This window comes from Galleria mellonella, unplaced genomic scaffold (genome assembly GCF_026898425.1).
Source record: "Galleria mellonella isolate WM207_F2 unplaced genomic scaffold, CSIRO_AGI_GalMel_v1 utg36, whole genome shotgun sequence".
NCBI lineage: Eukaryota > Metazoa > Arthropoda > Insecta > Lepidoptera > Pyralidae > Galleria > Galleria mellonella.
This window is the reverse complement of record NW_026442086.1, coordinates 9,255,211-9,269,936: the sequence shown is the minus strand read 5'-3', so window position 1 is coordinate 9,269,936 and position 14,726 is coordinate 9,255,211. Positions and strand designations below refer to the sequence as shown.

The following is a 14,726-nucleotide window of genomic DNA, read 5'->3' as shown; positions in this document are numbered from 1 at the left end:
AATTCATGCTGTGCGCACTATCTCTCAATTATTTCAAAAGCTACTCTCATGCGATCACACAGAGTACTTTCGAAACTTCCTGTTAAAAGTACAGCTATATCATCCGCATAACTTACCGTGTAGAGGCTGTTATCGTTGAGCTTTATTATGAGCTCATTTACGACTATATTCCATAATAATAGTGGTGATAGTACACCGCCTTGTAGACAGCCCCTATCGACGATTCCTCGTGTGGTAGTATTAACAGTAAATTGTATAGCTCGTTGTTTAAGTATGTTATGTATCCATTCTCTAAGTGTTATTTCTACTCCATGTGTAGCTAGTGCCCGATATACTTATACTGGCAAAGTTTGTTTTGTCGAATGCCCCTTCGATGTTTATAAATGCACCTAAGGTTGGCTGCTTCGATTGCAATGCATTGCCTCTTCGGGATATTACGTTATGAAGTGCTGATTCTGTTGACTTGCCTTCACTGTAAGCATGTTGGTTAGGATGTAAAGGTTTGTACAAGGAGATTTGACATCTAATCTCTTTGTCACATAGTCTCTCCAAAGTTTTCAAAAAGAACGAGGTAAGACTGATGGGTCGAAAGGATTTGGCCACAGTGTAATCTCCTCTACATGGTTTAGGAATAAATATAATTTTGTACCTCACGCCATTTCAAAGGTATGTGACGGTATACACGCTCGGAACAGATGTATTAAGTAGTCAGCTATGATGCTCCTGGTCCATTCCTGAAGGTCTGGAAATATTTCATCCAGGCATGCTGCTTCGAATGGTAGAAAGGTACTGATTGCCCATAATAGTTTTTCTTTAACTATAACTCTGTTTGCTACTTCCCAGTCCGAGCTACTGGTTTCCCTTTCCTTGTATGGTTCCCATGACCACTCAGCGGTAGTCTGAAAACCTGGAAAATGTGTGGTTAGTAGCAATTCGGTTGTTTCTGTGTCGTTCTTTGTATAGTTATTATCAGGTTTCTTGAGGCAACCTATTGTATGATCTTTCTCATTAGAGAGACATGATTTTACTTTAATCGCCTGATTATTGTTTTCTATATTTGTACAGAAACGCCTCCAGCATTCTTGCTTTCTCCGGCGTAATAGTCTTGTATATTGTTTTTTGGATATTGTGTATTTATTCCAGTCTTCTTGTGACCGTTTGTTTATAATGTTAAAATATTATATTATTATATTCTATTACTATTTCTATTAATTACGTAGTTCAACGCTTCGCCACGAGATGGCATTTAATCTATTTTTCCATATATGACTAACCGTCACAAGAGGACCCACCGCTAGATGGAGTGACGACCTCGTTGTAGGGGCTCAGTTAATGCAGGTGGCTCAAGACCGTTATGACGGTAATTTACTTTTGCGGTAAGTATGGCAGTATCAATATTGAAAATACTATAATTACAAAAGTATCAAGAAGAAATATACTCATTAAACCTTGGTTAACTCCGGGTCTATTAAGATGCTTGCGTAATCGTGACAATATGAATAAAAAAAAAAAAAAAAAAAAAAAAAAAATAGAAAAAAAAAAAAAAAAAAAAAAAAAAAAAAAAAAAAAAAAAAAAAAAAAAAAAAAAAAAAAAAAAAAAAAACAGCTATGGAGTGCTATAAAAAAGGCTACAAGCTGTACAAGGACCATAAGTGACACTAGTGAATTGCTAAATAAAACTAACATTGAAGAGTCTCTTAATGGGGTTAATAACTATTTTGCTAATGTAGGCTAAAAGCTCTGCCCTCTGTCCGTGAAAAAAAAAAAAAAAAAAAAAAAAAATAGAGTATGAAAAATTAGAAATTAAGAAAGCCGGTAAAAAAAAAAAAAAAAAAAAAAAAAAATGTTAAAATATCTGGAACAAAACAATCAAAAAATTTGGCTTTCGTGTAGCAAACAGCTATGGAGTGCTATAAAAAAAAATTTGGCTACAAGCTGTACAAGGACCATAAGTGACACTAGTGAATTGCTAAATAAAACTAACATTGAAGAGTCTCTTAATGGGGTTAATAACTATTTTGCTAATGTAGGAAAAAAAAAAAAAAAAAAAAAAACAAAAAAATCTTGCCTCAAAATTCACTTCTGTTTCACGGGCAAGTGCGATGTCTCTGCTAGTGAAAGCTCTGCCCTCTGTCCGTGAGTCTTTTGTATTTCTAGATACTGATTCTAATGAGATAAAGAGACTTATAATGGAATTAAAAAAAAAAAAAAAAAAAAAAAAAAAAAAAAAAAAAAAAAAAAAAAAAAAAAAAAAAAAAAAAAAAAGACGCAGTGATAAAATATGTACAATCCCAGCATTTAAACATATCTTCACAAATAGATTCTTTTGTTACCTTGGTCGGCATTTATATAATAAACTTAATAGAATTCTTAATATATATCCTTTAAATAGAAAAGAGTGTAGGGACAGAGTGGTAGACTGGTTGAAAGAAAAGAACTACGGTGAGACGGAAAATCTATTAAAAAATGAAATATAATAAAAATACAACTACTACTAAATACTACTAATAGATACAGAAATTAAAATAATATTGTACAATTAAATTCAAGATAAACCTTTAAATTATTTAAATAATATTACAAGTAACATACAAATAATTTTACACACTCTCCCACACACATACATTCAAATTACACTCTACACACAGGGAGCACATTATTTCACAATTTTCATTATTGCCAATTGTTATAATTAGATATACTAACTTTATATAAAATCAATATTCTATATGTAGCACTAAAAATTTAGCTGAACTAACATTATACTATGTAATGAGGGTTGAGCGCTGTTGTCTGAGATACAGGTTTTATAACCTAGTTCAGACACAGATGTTTAAACTGATCCAAATGTACAAATGAATTCGTATCTACTTTTACTGTAATTTCCAGTGCTGAGTTTGTTAAAATCATGGTTATGCAATAAAGTTATTATTATTATTATTATTATCTGCTATTATGAGAACATTGGGCTTACACCATAATATCTGCAGTGGGTTACATTAATATGTCATAACAGTTATTGAATACTCACTTTTCATATTGTAGTTATTGACTCAACACTAAGGATTACAGACAAGAAAAAAAAAAAAAAAAAAAAAAAAAAAAAAAAAAAAAAAAAAAAAAAAAATTGTCCTTATGTTTTTTTTAATGGGTGAAAATGAAATAGTGACCTTGCCTGCGTTATCGGTATATATTGGCGAGGCACCAGTGATAGGTGAGGATGAAAGCAGGTCAGTTAGCCCATCGTGAGGAATCCATCCAGGTATCCAAGGTGAACCGCGTGGTGGTCGACCTGACAGGGTACTGCTAGCAATGAAGCTGTTAGACCCCATTACTAACGATTCTTTCCCTCCCTATATGTCATTCTACTATGTCATTATATTAGATGGAATGGACAATTGATCAATCTGTACAAATATGTGAATTGTAATGAACAGCACAAATAAATATATTGATAATAATACTAGCATATCTCTACAGCGGCCCATTAGCGGCGGACGCTACATAAAAAGATAAATTAGTATTCTATATTAGCTTTAATAGACACATTTTTGAAATATCGGACTACATCATTTATAGTGTAAACAGAAATAAAAAAAAAATCCCTTCGAATATTACAATAATAAAAAAAAAATAAAAAATAAATAAATAAATAAATAAAGTACATATATTACATGAAGTCAACAGACGGCATTTTTACTAACTATTAATATAATTAATAAATAATAAAAAGAACTAGCACATTTTACAAATATTTGAGATTTGAGATTTTTTTTAAGTTTATTCATTACTAGCGACCCGTCCCGGCTTCGCGCGGGTATCATGTCACATTAGAGACCTCTAAATTTATCAGTGTTTCTCTACAACATTATGCATGTATCATACATATAAACCTTCCTTTATTTATCACTTTATGTATTAAAAAAAAAAAGAAAATACCGCTTCAAAATCTGTTGCGTAGTTTTATAGATTTAAGCATACATAGGAACGGACAGACAACAACAGTGACTTTGTTTTATACTATGTAGTGATGATAAACAAACATAAAAAACTTTTCTCTTTTTAAACGGTTTTATTTAGCTCGACCTGTACGGTATTTATTTATTTGGGTCAAAATTAGAAATTGGAATTTAAGCACCTTCCCGTTGTCAGATTGATCTGAAATTTGGTACACACATTTAATTTAGATGACAATACAATATAATAAAATCAATAACATTATAAATCTAAGATGGCCGCCGATACAAAATGGCGGATTACATATTTTTCCTTAACCCCCGCAATATGGGTATCAAATGAAAGGGCTACACTAGTAAAACACGATGATTATGTCAAAATTAAAATTCAAGATGGAAGCCGTTCCAATATGGCGGACTAGGTACATATTTTTTCACAACCACCACAATATGGGTATCAAATAATATGACTACACTGCACAATACTGTCATTATGCCAAAATTTCAAATTCAAGATGGACGCTGTTACAAAATGGCGTATTAGGTGGGGGCATGATTAGTCGTATCGAGAACAGTTGCGTCTAAGATTGTGTGACGTTAGAGGGGCAGATAAAAAAAAAAAAAAAAAAAAAAAAAAAAAAAAAAAAAAAAATAGGTAATTAGATACCTCGTTAGTAAGCGGTAGTTATACCACCCAAGTTAAGGTAATAGGTAAAAACGTGCCGAGGACTGTATGGCATTAGGGTGGATAAAAATGTAATGTCGTAAGCGCTTCCCCCTCAAGATTGGGCGCATCTTGTTGTATATTAAGCCTTGCCCCTTTACTGGACTGCGGGGGGGGGGGGGGGGGGGGGGGGGGGGGAGGTCGACCGTCAAAATGCCCCTTAATCGTGGGAACAACATGGTAACAATAAACAAAAAATACCAACAAATATAAATAAGACTGGAGGCTTACCATCAGTACTTGAAATATTTGTAGGTGCAAAAGTAATGTTGCGGTCCAACATTGACGTTACAAAAGGATTGGCAAATGACGCTATAGGCCACATTACAGAAATTTTTTGGCCTCAGTTCCGTCGAACCCAAATGTACTAAACAGATATATCATCAGTTTTAATTGACTTTGGCACAGACGGCATGCACGTTATTTACCCTAAAGCCATACAGTTTCCAGCAAAATTCAATTATGGTACGGCTGAAAAAAGGATGTTGCCCTTAGTTTTGTCATGAGCATTCACCGTCCATAAAATGCAGGGCAGCACCGTCGACCATGCAGTAGTATATTTGGCCTCAAAATGGTTTGAGGAAGGACAAGCATACGTGGCTCTAAGTCGAGTCAAGTCTCTGGAAGGGCTATGTATTGAGGAATTAGATTGTACTTAATTATCAGGTAAGAAGCCATGTAATAATGATGCACTGAATGAATTAAATAGAATGAGGAATATTCGGTAAACAATTTCACTAAATACTAAAAACAAGAAAATAAAAATCGGTAAAAAAACTTTTAAGTTAAACGGTTTTATTTTATGTGCACTGAAAACTACAAAATAAATAAATAGTTACTTACCTATCAACCTACGTAGGTGATCTCGGTCATTAATATCTCTGATGGTAGTGGTTGTCATAACATGAACCATGTCAGCGGCCGAAAGGCAGTTCATGAGAGAACACTAATACCAGGATTTGCTTGGTAGGTAAACTAAGCAGCCCACACTATAACAAGTAGGTATTTTGACCTTCTAGTTCAGAAATATTTTAGTACTAGGCAGAATAGCTTTTAGGAATATTAGACTAAAATAAAAACGTGGGGCCCCTCTGAAATCATACCTATAGCAGAGCATATCTTATACTTTGGTAGATCATGAGCTCGGCGTTCGCTGGTGAAGCCGTAACGGCTGGTTATTGATGGTCAAAACCTCCAGTTACGATTATAGTAAGTCGATTCAGCGGACCCTGGACTCCGGAGCTATGAGGTTTCGGATGCGACCGGGATAAACCGCTAGGATGATGATGATGACGATTATAATAAGTCGATGCAATCCACACTTAGTATAGTAGAAAGTAATACAGAAATAGTTAATGGGCCCCACGTTTTTATTTTAGTCTAATATGCCTAAAAGCTATTCTACCTAGTACTAAAATATTTCTGAACTAGAAGGTCAAAATACCTACTTGTTATAGTGTGGGCTGCTTAGTTTACCTACCAAGCAAACCCTGGTATTAGTGTTCTCTCATGAACTGCCTTTCGGCCGCTGACATGGTTCATGTTATGACAACCACTACCATCAGAGATATTAATGACCGAGATCACCTACGTAGGTTGATAGGTAAGTAACTATTTATTTATTTTGTAGTTTTCAGTGCACATAAAATAAAACCGTTTAACTTAAAAGTTTTTTTACCGATTTTTATTAATATTAGTAATAAATAAAATTAATTTCTCCATATTTAGAAATAATAGAATATCATAGTATCTCTGATCAAACTGTTGATTAGAGATCCACTCTACTCAATCCAAGGGTTCCTGGAAGAGATCGCTTTTAGCGATAAGGTCGCCTATTGTTTTCTCATTGTGATTATTTCTTGTAATAAGTTTACTATTGTAATGTTTTGAAGGAAAGAATAAAGAGTATCTATCTATCTATCTATTAATTGAACGTGAATTGGCTATCAATCGGTGGCGGCCGCATTCGATTACTTCCGCGCTATTAGTAGATGGTCTAATTGTAAACGCATCCAGCGACTCGGCGTTCCAATCTATTTTCCGATCAGTGCCGATGTAATTGACTTGCGACAGTGGGATGATGTTCATAAATGGTAGTCGCGAGCGCATATAGACGCAGGGCGACGACTCTCCTTGTAGGGGCTGCTGCAGGTGCCAAGCGGCAGCCGGGCCGGGCGCTGCCAGCTATATAGCGCGGCCGGCGCCGCTCGCCGCCACTACCGCCGCACCCGCTGCCCGCTACGCGCTGTGAGAAACACTTTTTTATTTGCTTCATTTCTTTTTTTATTTCTTCTATCGTACGGATTGTTCTATTTACCAGTATATAATTTTCATTAAAAAAAATTGATTTCAAATAGATGCTTAAAAAAAAAAACAGTATATAATAAAATGTTATACATATGAAGAGTAAAATAAGTGGTTTTGTGTTTCAGATAACAGCGATTTCGTGTTGTGTGCATTGTGCGAGTGTAGTCAGCAAGAATGTGTGACGACGATGCGGGCGCGCTGGTGGTCGACAACGGCTCCGGCATGTGCAAGGCCGGCTTCGCGGGGGACGACGCGCCGCGCGCCGTGTTCCCTTCCATCGTCGGCCGCCCACGCCACCAAGGCGTCATGGTGGGCATGGGACAGAAAGACTCTTATGTCGGGGACGAAGCTCAGAGTAAGAGAGGTATCCTGACATTCAAGTACCCGATCGAACACGGTATCGTTACTAACTGGGACGACATGGAGAAAATTTGGCATCACACTTTCTACAACGAATTGCGTGTCGCTCCCGAGGAACACCCCGTTCTCCTGACTGAGGCCCCGCTCAACCCCAAGGCCAACCGTGAGAAGATGACACAGGTTATGTTTGAAACGTTCAATTGCCCGGCCATGTACGTCGCGATCCAAGCGGTGCTGTCACTGTACGCCTCCGGCCGTACTACTGGCATCGTGCTGGATTCGGGCGACGGTGTTTCCCATACCGTACCTATTTACGAAGGCTACGCATTACCTCATGCTATACTCCGATTGGACTTGGCCGGACGAGACCTGACTGATTACCTCATGAAAATTCTCACCGAGAGAGGCTATTCATTCACTACAACGGCAGAGAGAGAAATCGTGCGTGACATAAAAGAGAAACTGTGCTATGTTGCGCTGGACTTTGAGCAGGAGATGCAGACCGCGGCCGCGTCCACCTCGCTGGAGAAGTCGTACGAACTGCCCGATGGTCAAGTAATCACGATCGGAAACGAAAGGTTTAGATGTCCCGAAGCGCTATTCCAGCCTTCTTTCTTGGGTATGGAATCTTGCGGCCTTCACGAGACGACCTACAACTCGATCATGAAGTGCGACGTCGACATCCGTAAGGATCTGTACGCCAACACTGTCCTCTCCGGCGGAACCACCATGTACCCCGGTATTGCTGATCGTATGCAAAAGGAAATCACCGCTCTGGCGCCCTCCACCATTAAAATCAAAATTATTGCACCTCCTGAGAGGAAGTATTCCGTGTGGATCGGCGGATCTATCCTGGCTTCATTGTCTACTTTCCAGCAGATGTGGATTTCTAAGCAGGAATATGACGAGTCGGGCCCTGGCATTGTACACCGCAAATGCTTCTAAACGTAGCTGGAGCCAGCGGGGCCCGGCGGCGGCGGTCGCTCGACATCGTCACCTCCCAGCGAGCCGTCCTCCCTCTGTGGAGTGCGCACTCACACCGCTCGTGTTATTATAATTTTTATGCGAATTTTGTACTTTCATTTATCAAATTGTATTTATTTTATACTTTTTGTTGGAGACTGCGCGCACTTGCGTTATCGTGTAAGTGAAGTACTTTAAGTTTATGTCGTGTAATTATAATTTTGTTACTGATGATGTAATTTTATTGTGACGTCTGCTTTGCATATTTAAATAGATACTTCTTCTAACATCCTACTACTACTCCTATCCTATACTCGTGAATGTAAAAGTTTGTGACAATGTATGTATCGATAGATGCTGGTACTCTCTCTTTTACGTAAAAATTACTGAACGGAATTGAATGAAATTTAACACACGGATGGATTATATTCCACCTTTACATTATATAGATAGAGTATCGAGCCATAAAAAAGACCGTTTTGTTAGCATTATCAAATTAGCTGACTCGTTTTTTATTAGTATACTCATAAAATGTATCTTGACGTATTATTTAATAAATAAAATGAGTGTTTACGCATTAAAGAGATGCAGAATTTATAAGACAAAATAAATATAGAAGTTATTAAAGGAATCACTCATAACTATTTATCACGCAAATATGTATAAAAAGGTTGATCCGTTTTTAAGGAGATACTCTATCTATATAATCTAGCATCTTACCTTAAAACATAGCATACAGCTAATGTAAGATATAATCGCAATCGTTAGCATCCGACTAAGAGAGATTTTTGTCAGAAAAAAATAACATTTTCTAAAAGGATTTGGATCGAAAAATGACAGAAATGTGTGAGCTTGTTCTGCAGTTGGTCCCTCTGAGTCAGTATCAATTATATCTACAATGGGAGTTTGAGAATTTTTTGTCGTCATAAATCTATATTACTTGAGTAAAAATTTTCACTATCAGAACGGAAATCTATCTATCTATCATTATCAACGAAAATTCTCATGAAAAATATCATACTTCATGAAGTGGTACATTTAGAAGTTTATATTTTTAGGCCTATGGAGAGATTGACCCGCATTAGCACAGATATGGGTGGTGAGCTCTTAGGTCAGCAATGTAACACAGTGTCGGCACTCAGTGGACGCGGCTCGGTGCGTGACAATAATTTTGGCGTCCTTATATGGCGGCAGCGAGTGGTTCGATTGGCGAGTATAAATAAACACAAGTGCCGATCGACGAGTGCCGTTTAATTTAGTACCGATGCAAATGCCAATTATATTGTGTAGCGAGCTACCTGCGCTGTTATGTACATAGAGATGTCAGGTGACACTGCAAGCCAGCTCTAACACTTTCACATGGTTTTTTTGATGGGTGAAAATGGTATGGTAACCCCGCCTGCGCTAACGGGATACGCTGGCCGACTACCAGTGAAGAGTGATAGATGAGAATGAAAACAGGCCAGTTAGTCCATTATGATGAATTCATCAGGAATTAACCCATTCAATACGGCGGCCATATTGAGATCCCTATGCAGTATACGGCTTAGTTTTTCATAAACGGCCGTCACTGACGGCACAACTTTTTCTACGTATATGGCTTAGTTAATTGTTAGGAGTGACTGCCAGTAAATAACGGGCTTCCACAAGTGACTGGAACGGTCTAAAGCACGTTTGAAACTAAAGGTATAACATTGGAGAGCGCCCTGGCGCGCTCTCCGTATTGAATGGGTTAACCATGATAGTTTCCAGAGGAAACCACGAGGAGGTCGACCTGGGCGAAGCCACGGGATACAGCTAGAATTATTATAAAGTAGTACTGTAATTTATTAAAGTACCAAAATGTTTATAACAAAATAAATTAAGACAATTGCCGCGTGGTCCCGGCATAGAATGAGCCATCTCTTCTATTGCCGTGCGTGTTGTAAGAGGCGGATTAAGACAACTTAATGGTCGAGATTTGGGCAGCAGCGTCCCTTTTAAAACAGCACCAAAAACCAAACTGCGGCAACTAGTGGCGAAATCCCCCCACCTGCCATAAGGAACAGACTCGTTTCTTAAGTCAGTCTTTGGGAAAGGATTAAGTTAAGCAGTGGACAGATGACAGCTGATGTGATGATGACGAAATCAATTCGACGATACTATTTTCTGTCTGTATGTCGCACTATATCATTGCTGATTGTAATTTTAATTTATAATTGCATGAATTTTATTTATTTTTTGAAATCGATAGAGCTCTCCCCCTGTCGGCCTCATGTTCTTATTGTTCCGATTGAAGTCAGGAATTTTTATGATTCAAAAGTATTAATTTAAGTACTTACCAATTTGTTTAGTCACTGTTGATATTTTCTCTGCTGATACATTAAGCCCAGTTGATAGTCGTATATCAGTATTTCAGCACCCTGTCCATATGTTACGAGTATATTCATGTTAAAAATCTGACAGTGAGTTTGTTTATTCCCTATCTCCTGGCATATTAATTGCTAAATGAATCATTGTTTCCGATATACCGTATATAGTATGAGGGACTATTTATTTGTAATCAATATATCCTGGTAGGAAGGATCCCATCAAAAACATAAATGTGAAATGAGATCCAAGTTCAATATTATGATATATGCCTTGGTTGTTGACTTCAAGGTCAAAAGAAGTGAGATCTAACTGGGTGCCCAGTTCAATGGTCAGTCCTAAAATTTATTTATATATTCTTATAACTTTAGGCTACAATATATTATTAATTTTACAATATATTATTACATCAACTTGTCTTTAGGTCATATATATAATATATGGGCTAAATTTGACACGTTTAAGTGAAATAGTTTTTGAGTTATGAGGGGTCAAAAGTGACTCCAAATAGTTGGTGTAATATTACACACGGTGTTACTCGCCAGCTTGAATTGGCTTCACACGCCACCGCGTGTGTGGACGAGCTCACGCCTATTTCTCGTCGTTATCGCAGTAGACCCCACAGTATCGGACTTGTGTACTTTCGTGATATTCAGTTTTTCATAAGTTGCTCTCTATCTATATAACTGTCCCCAGGAAACACGGCACCGTTTAATAATATTCATCATGGAAACTACGCGATATCCCTGGAGAAATATTGTTCAGTTTCAGATATATGAAACATATCAGCGCCTACTGTAACTGAATTTTAGATACTCGTTTCCTTATATCTCATATAATAAGTTTGTTTGTATATTCAGTTCACATGAAAATCAGAGGGAAAAGAAAAAAAAAGAAAGATTTGTTGGTATCTGTTTTATATTAGCAATTTACAAAATTATGTACAATATTTACACCAACTATAGATACAGTAATAGTACTGCGCCATACGACTGTGACGTGATAGGCCCCATAGTCCGCTACCGTACGCTCTAACACCATGACAACCTGGTTGGACCTCTTTAACAGGGGTACGCAAATATAGGGTAGCTATGTACATAACATTTTTTAAACTAAAAAAAAATGCATTTCGATTTCTTTTTTTAAGAGTTATTTCTGTAAGAAGCGGTTAAATATTTATTTTAAACAATTTGTAATTTCCCAAGTCAACCGCAAGTTGAAATTGAGACGTTGAGGACGATCGTCAAATATTCTTGACTATCTTGATTAACTTGTTGGCCACCCGTGCACTGAACAATTTATATATAGGTACAATTGTAACAACTCCTTAGTACAGATACACGCAGTAAGTACAACCGCGCGTTGGTGGCTATCAGAGCTCGCCGCCGACCATCCACGTGTACGGTGTCGTGTCGCCACTCTCATAAATATTAACAATTCTGGCAGTCAGAACTGAACCTTAATACTCGTAATACTGGCTTCTTGCGAATGACATACGTAACGGTCGCATTGACTTGGGTATGAAACGAAATTACTTATAACTATACAGATACATAATAATGTTAATAAATAACAATGTGCAGCGTGTACATGGGAAAAAAAAAAAAAAAAAAAAAAAAAAAAATAAACAATGTGTCGAACAACGGAAATAGTGAAATATGTGACTGGCTGTCAGCGACTCATTTGGCTTGAAACTTGCAAATGTATGTGGTATTCTAACTTGTCTGAATTCTACATATATTTGTAACTATGCGAGAAGATCACGTCGCTAATCATGAACCGATATATGATCGGTTGTTTGATTGCAGGTTAGTTTTAAACATTTTTACTACAAAAATAGAATATATAAATTGTATGTCAGTTTAGTAAGTTAATATTTTTGCTATTTATTTGAAGTACGATCACGGGATAAAGCTTCGAAAGTCATATACAGACAAATACAGTTCTATGGAACAAATATAATAGCGACGATACCTGCCTAGCGCTCAGGTACACTAAGGATTATGGTTTAACAGTAAGTACTTCAGAAGTGCCGGATTCATTGTCCACACTGGTGATTGACGACACGTTGAATACACATCTAGTGACGAGTCTCACTAGTACACCTTAGCTATAATGACTTGCTGATTAATTGCTTCCTTGACGAGGTGCTGCGTCAATCATGTATTAGATTGAGTCACAATTTATATCATCGGGAACAGTACAGACACACTTATTTATGTAACGTTGTGTTACGAGGCTATATTTTATCTACACTATTTACAACAGATACTTTGATCTCTCTGAGCACTATTTATACATATATTTAAAGCAGTCCGCAGTACATCGTTTGATGTCTCTTATTACATAAAGACGGCGGCGAAGGTCGTCCCTCGGGCGCTGGAGTGGTAGGCGGCGGCGGCAGCGGCAGCGGCGGCGGCGCAGCTCACAGCAGGCGCGTGTCTGGCGGCGCGTCGTCGTCGCTGTCGACGCACTCGAACCGGATGTGGCGGCCGTCGCCGCGGCGGCGCTCGTCGGCCGCGCCCTCGCCGCACTCCGCGCCGCCGCACCCGCCGCCGCCCGCGCCTTCCTCGCGACCCTCGCCGCCCGCCGCCAGTCACACCTTGTCCTCGCCCGCGCCCGGCGCCGCCGACCGCACGAACTGCAACACGTGCATCTGTCACACGGCTTCGACACGAGCCCCTACTAGCGGTCGACGCTGCATTTTACTCACCGAAACGGTCGTGTTGGTGGTAGAGTTAGCACGAGGCCGGAACGTGAGCACCCGCCACCGTCGTCGCAACTGGGCAAGCACCTCACCGTTGCAGAAACAGTACAAGATGGCGACGATGAGGCCCTGCAGCGAGGTCGTGAGTGCAGACACGAACTCGTACAGAAGCCACCATCGGGCGGTGTGCGCCGGCCGAAACGGCGTCAGCAAGTACTGTAACCCCAGGAGGGGTGCGAGCAGGCACGTGGCGCGTAGCGCGTGCAGCGCAGTGGCGGAAGGTCTCGATGCACCGCCTGCACTAGCGCCGATGCCACCGCCCGCACGCAGCTTAGTGCACAGTACGCGAACGATGTTGCAAAGAAAAGCGAGATTGAGAAGCACCGCGATGCACACGAGCACGGCGAGCTCGGGTCGCGGCGCGCCCTCGTCCATCCAGCAGAGTTGCTCGTCGGCGGCGGCGCGGCGCGCAGCGTGCACGGTCGCCGACGGCACGGGCAGCAGCCAGCCGGCCACCAGCAGCGCGCGCACCAGCCGCCGCTCGGATACGAACGCGCTCACTAGCACCGTGTGTAGGTAGAGGCCCTCGCAGAGCATCCACGTGTAGTTGGTGAGCAGCGCGTACTGCAGGATGCCGTTGAGCGCGCGGCACCAGGCCGGCGACGCGGTGAGCGTCTCTGGCGAGCGCACCACGAGCCCGTACCACGCCAGCCACAGCGCGTTGTTCAACGCGAACGATGCAAATAAGTTCATGTGCACAGTGATGCGCGCACACCGCAGACTCCTGCATACAACAAGCAATGTATGAAATCAGAACTAATCAAGTAAGAAGTAAAGAATTGAATATAAAAATGTTACATACTACAGTAATATTCATCATTATCATATCAGCCGTTACCTATTCACTGCTGAACATAGGGCCTCCCTTACAGACTACCATAAGGAACGGTTCTGAGCCACCTGTATCCACTAACTCTTTGCAATGCAGTTGAGGTCGTCTTATACTATGGTAATATTACCGTATATAAAATTTATTTAAGAGTATACTACTCGTATATACTCAGATGTGTTTGAAGAATAAAATAGGCTAGTCGGTCGAGCTTAAAATTTTAACAGAACTCCTAACATACAAATGTATATTCAAAATAATATTGGTACAATATCAGTGTGTAGTTAGTAGAGGCATTGTATTATACTGTACTTGAAGTACGAGAGGATGCCGAGTGAGATCAGCAACGCCACCAAGGACACGCTGTAGCCGGCCTCGTAAACTGCGATTATGTCGCTAACGTCCTGCGGCAGCAAACAGTACAGATTATGATTTCAATTACTTCTAAATGAATTTGGCTTTTAACCTATT

At 39.5% G+C, this 14,726-nt stretch overlaps 2 protein-coding genes across 9 annotated transcripts in view; one reads left to right on the top strand and one right to left on the bottom strand.

The window, feature by feature from the left end:
- Nucleotides 1-6,769: 6,769 nt before the first annotated feature.
- On the top strand, nt 6,770-8,541 carry LOC113514847 (actin, muscle-type A2). Its single transcript, XM_052897373.1, has 2 exons — nt 6,770-6,927; nt 7,113-8,541. The coding sequence occupies exon 2, from the start codon at nt 7,162-7,164 to the stop codon at nt 8,290-8,292; it is 1,131 nt and encodes a 376-aa protein (XP_052753333.1). The 5' UTR covers nt 6,770-6,927; nt 7,113-7,161; the 3' UTR covers nt 8,293-8,541.
- A 3,018-nt stretch (nt 8,542-11,559) lies between these two features.
- LOC113514846 (calcitonin gene-related peptide type 1 receptor-like) overlaps nt 11,560-14,726 on the bottom strand; it is a 108,670-nt gene continuing 105,503 nt past the window's right edge. For 7 of the 8 annotated variants that reach the window (XM_052897298.1, XM_052897296.1, XM_052897297.1 and 4 more), the window contains 3 exons: nt 14,568-14,659; nt 13,373-14,150; nt 11,560-13,315 (listed from right to left, as the gene is read on the bottom strand). In XM_052897298.1, coding sequence (XP_052753258.1) covers nt 13,256-13,315; nt 13,373-14,150; nt 14,568-14,659 — 930 coding nt within the window. In that variant the 3' untranslated portion in view covers nt 11,560-13,255. The remainder of the gene's footprint in view (nt 13,316-13,372; nt 14,151-14,567; nt 14,660-14,726) is intronic. The other variant, XM_052897300.1, reaches the window with a different exon arrangement.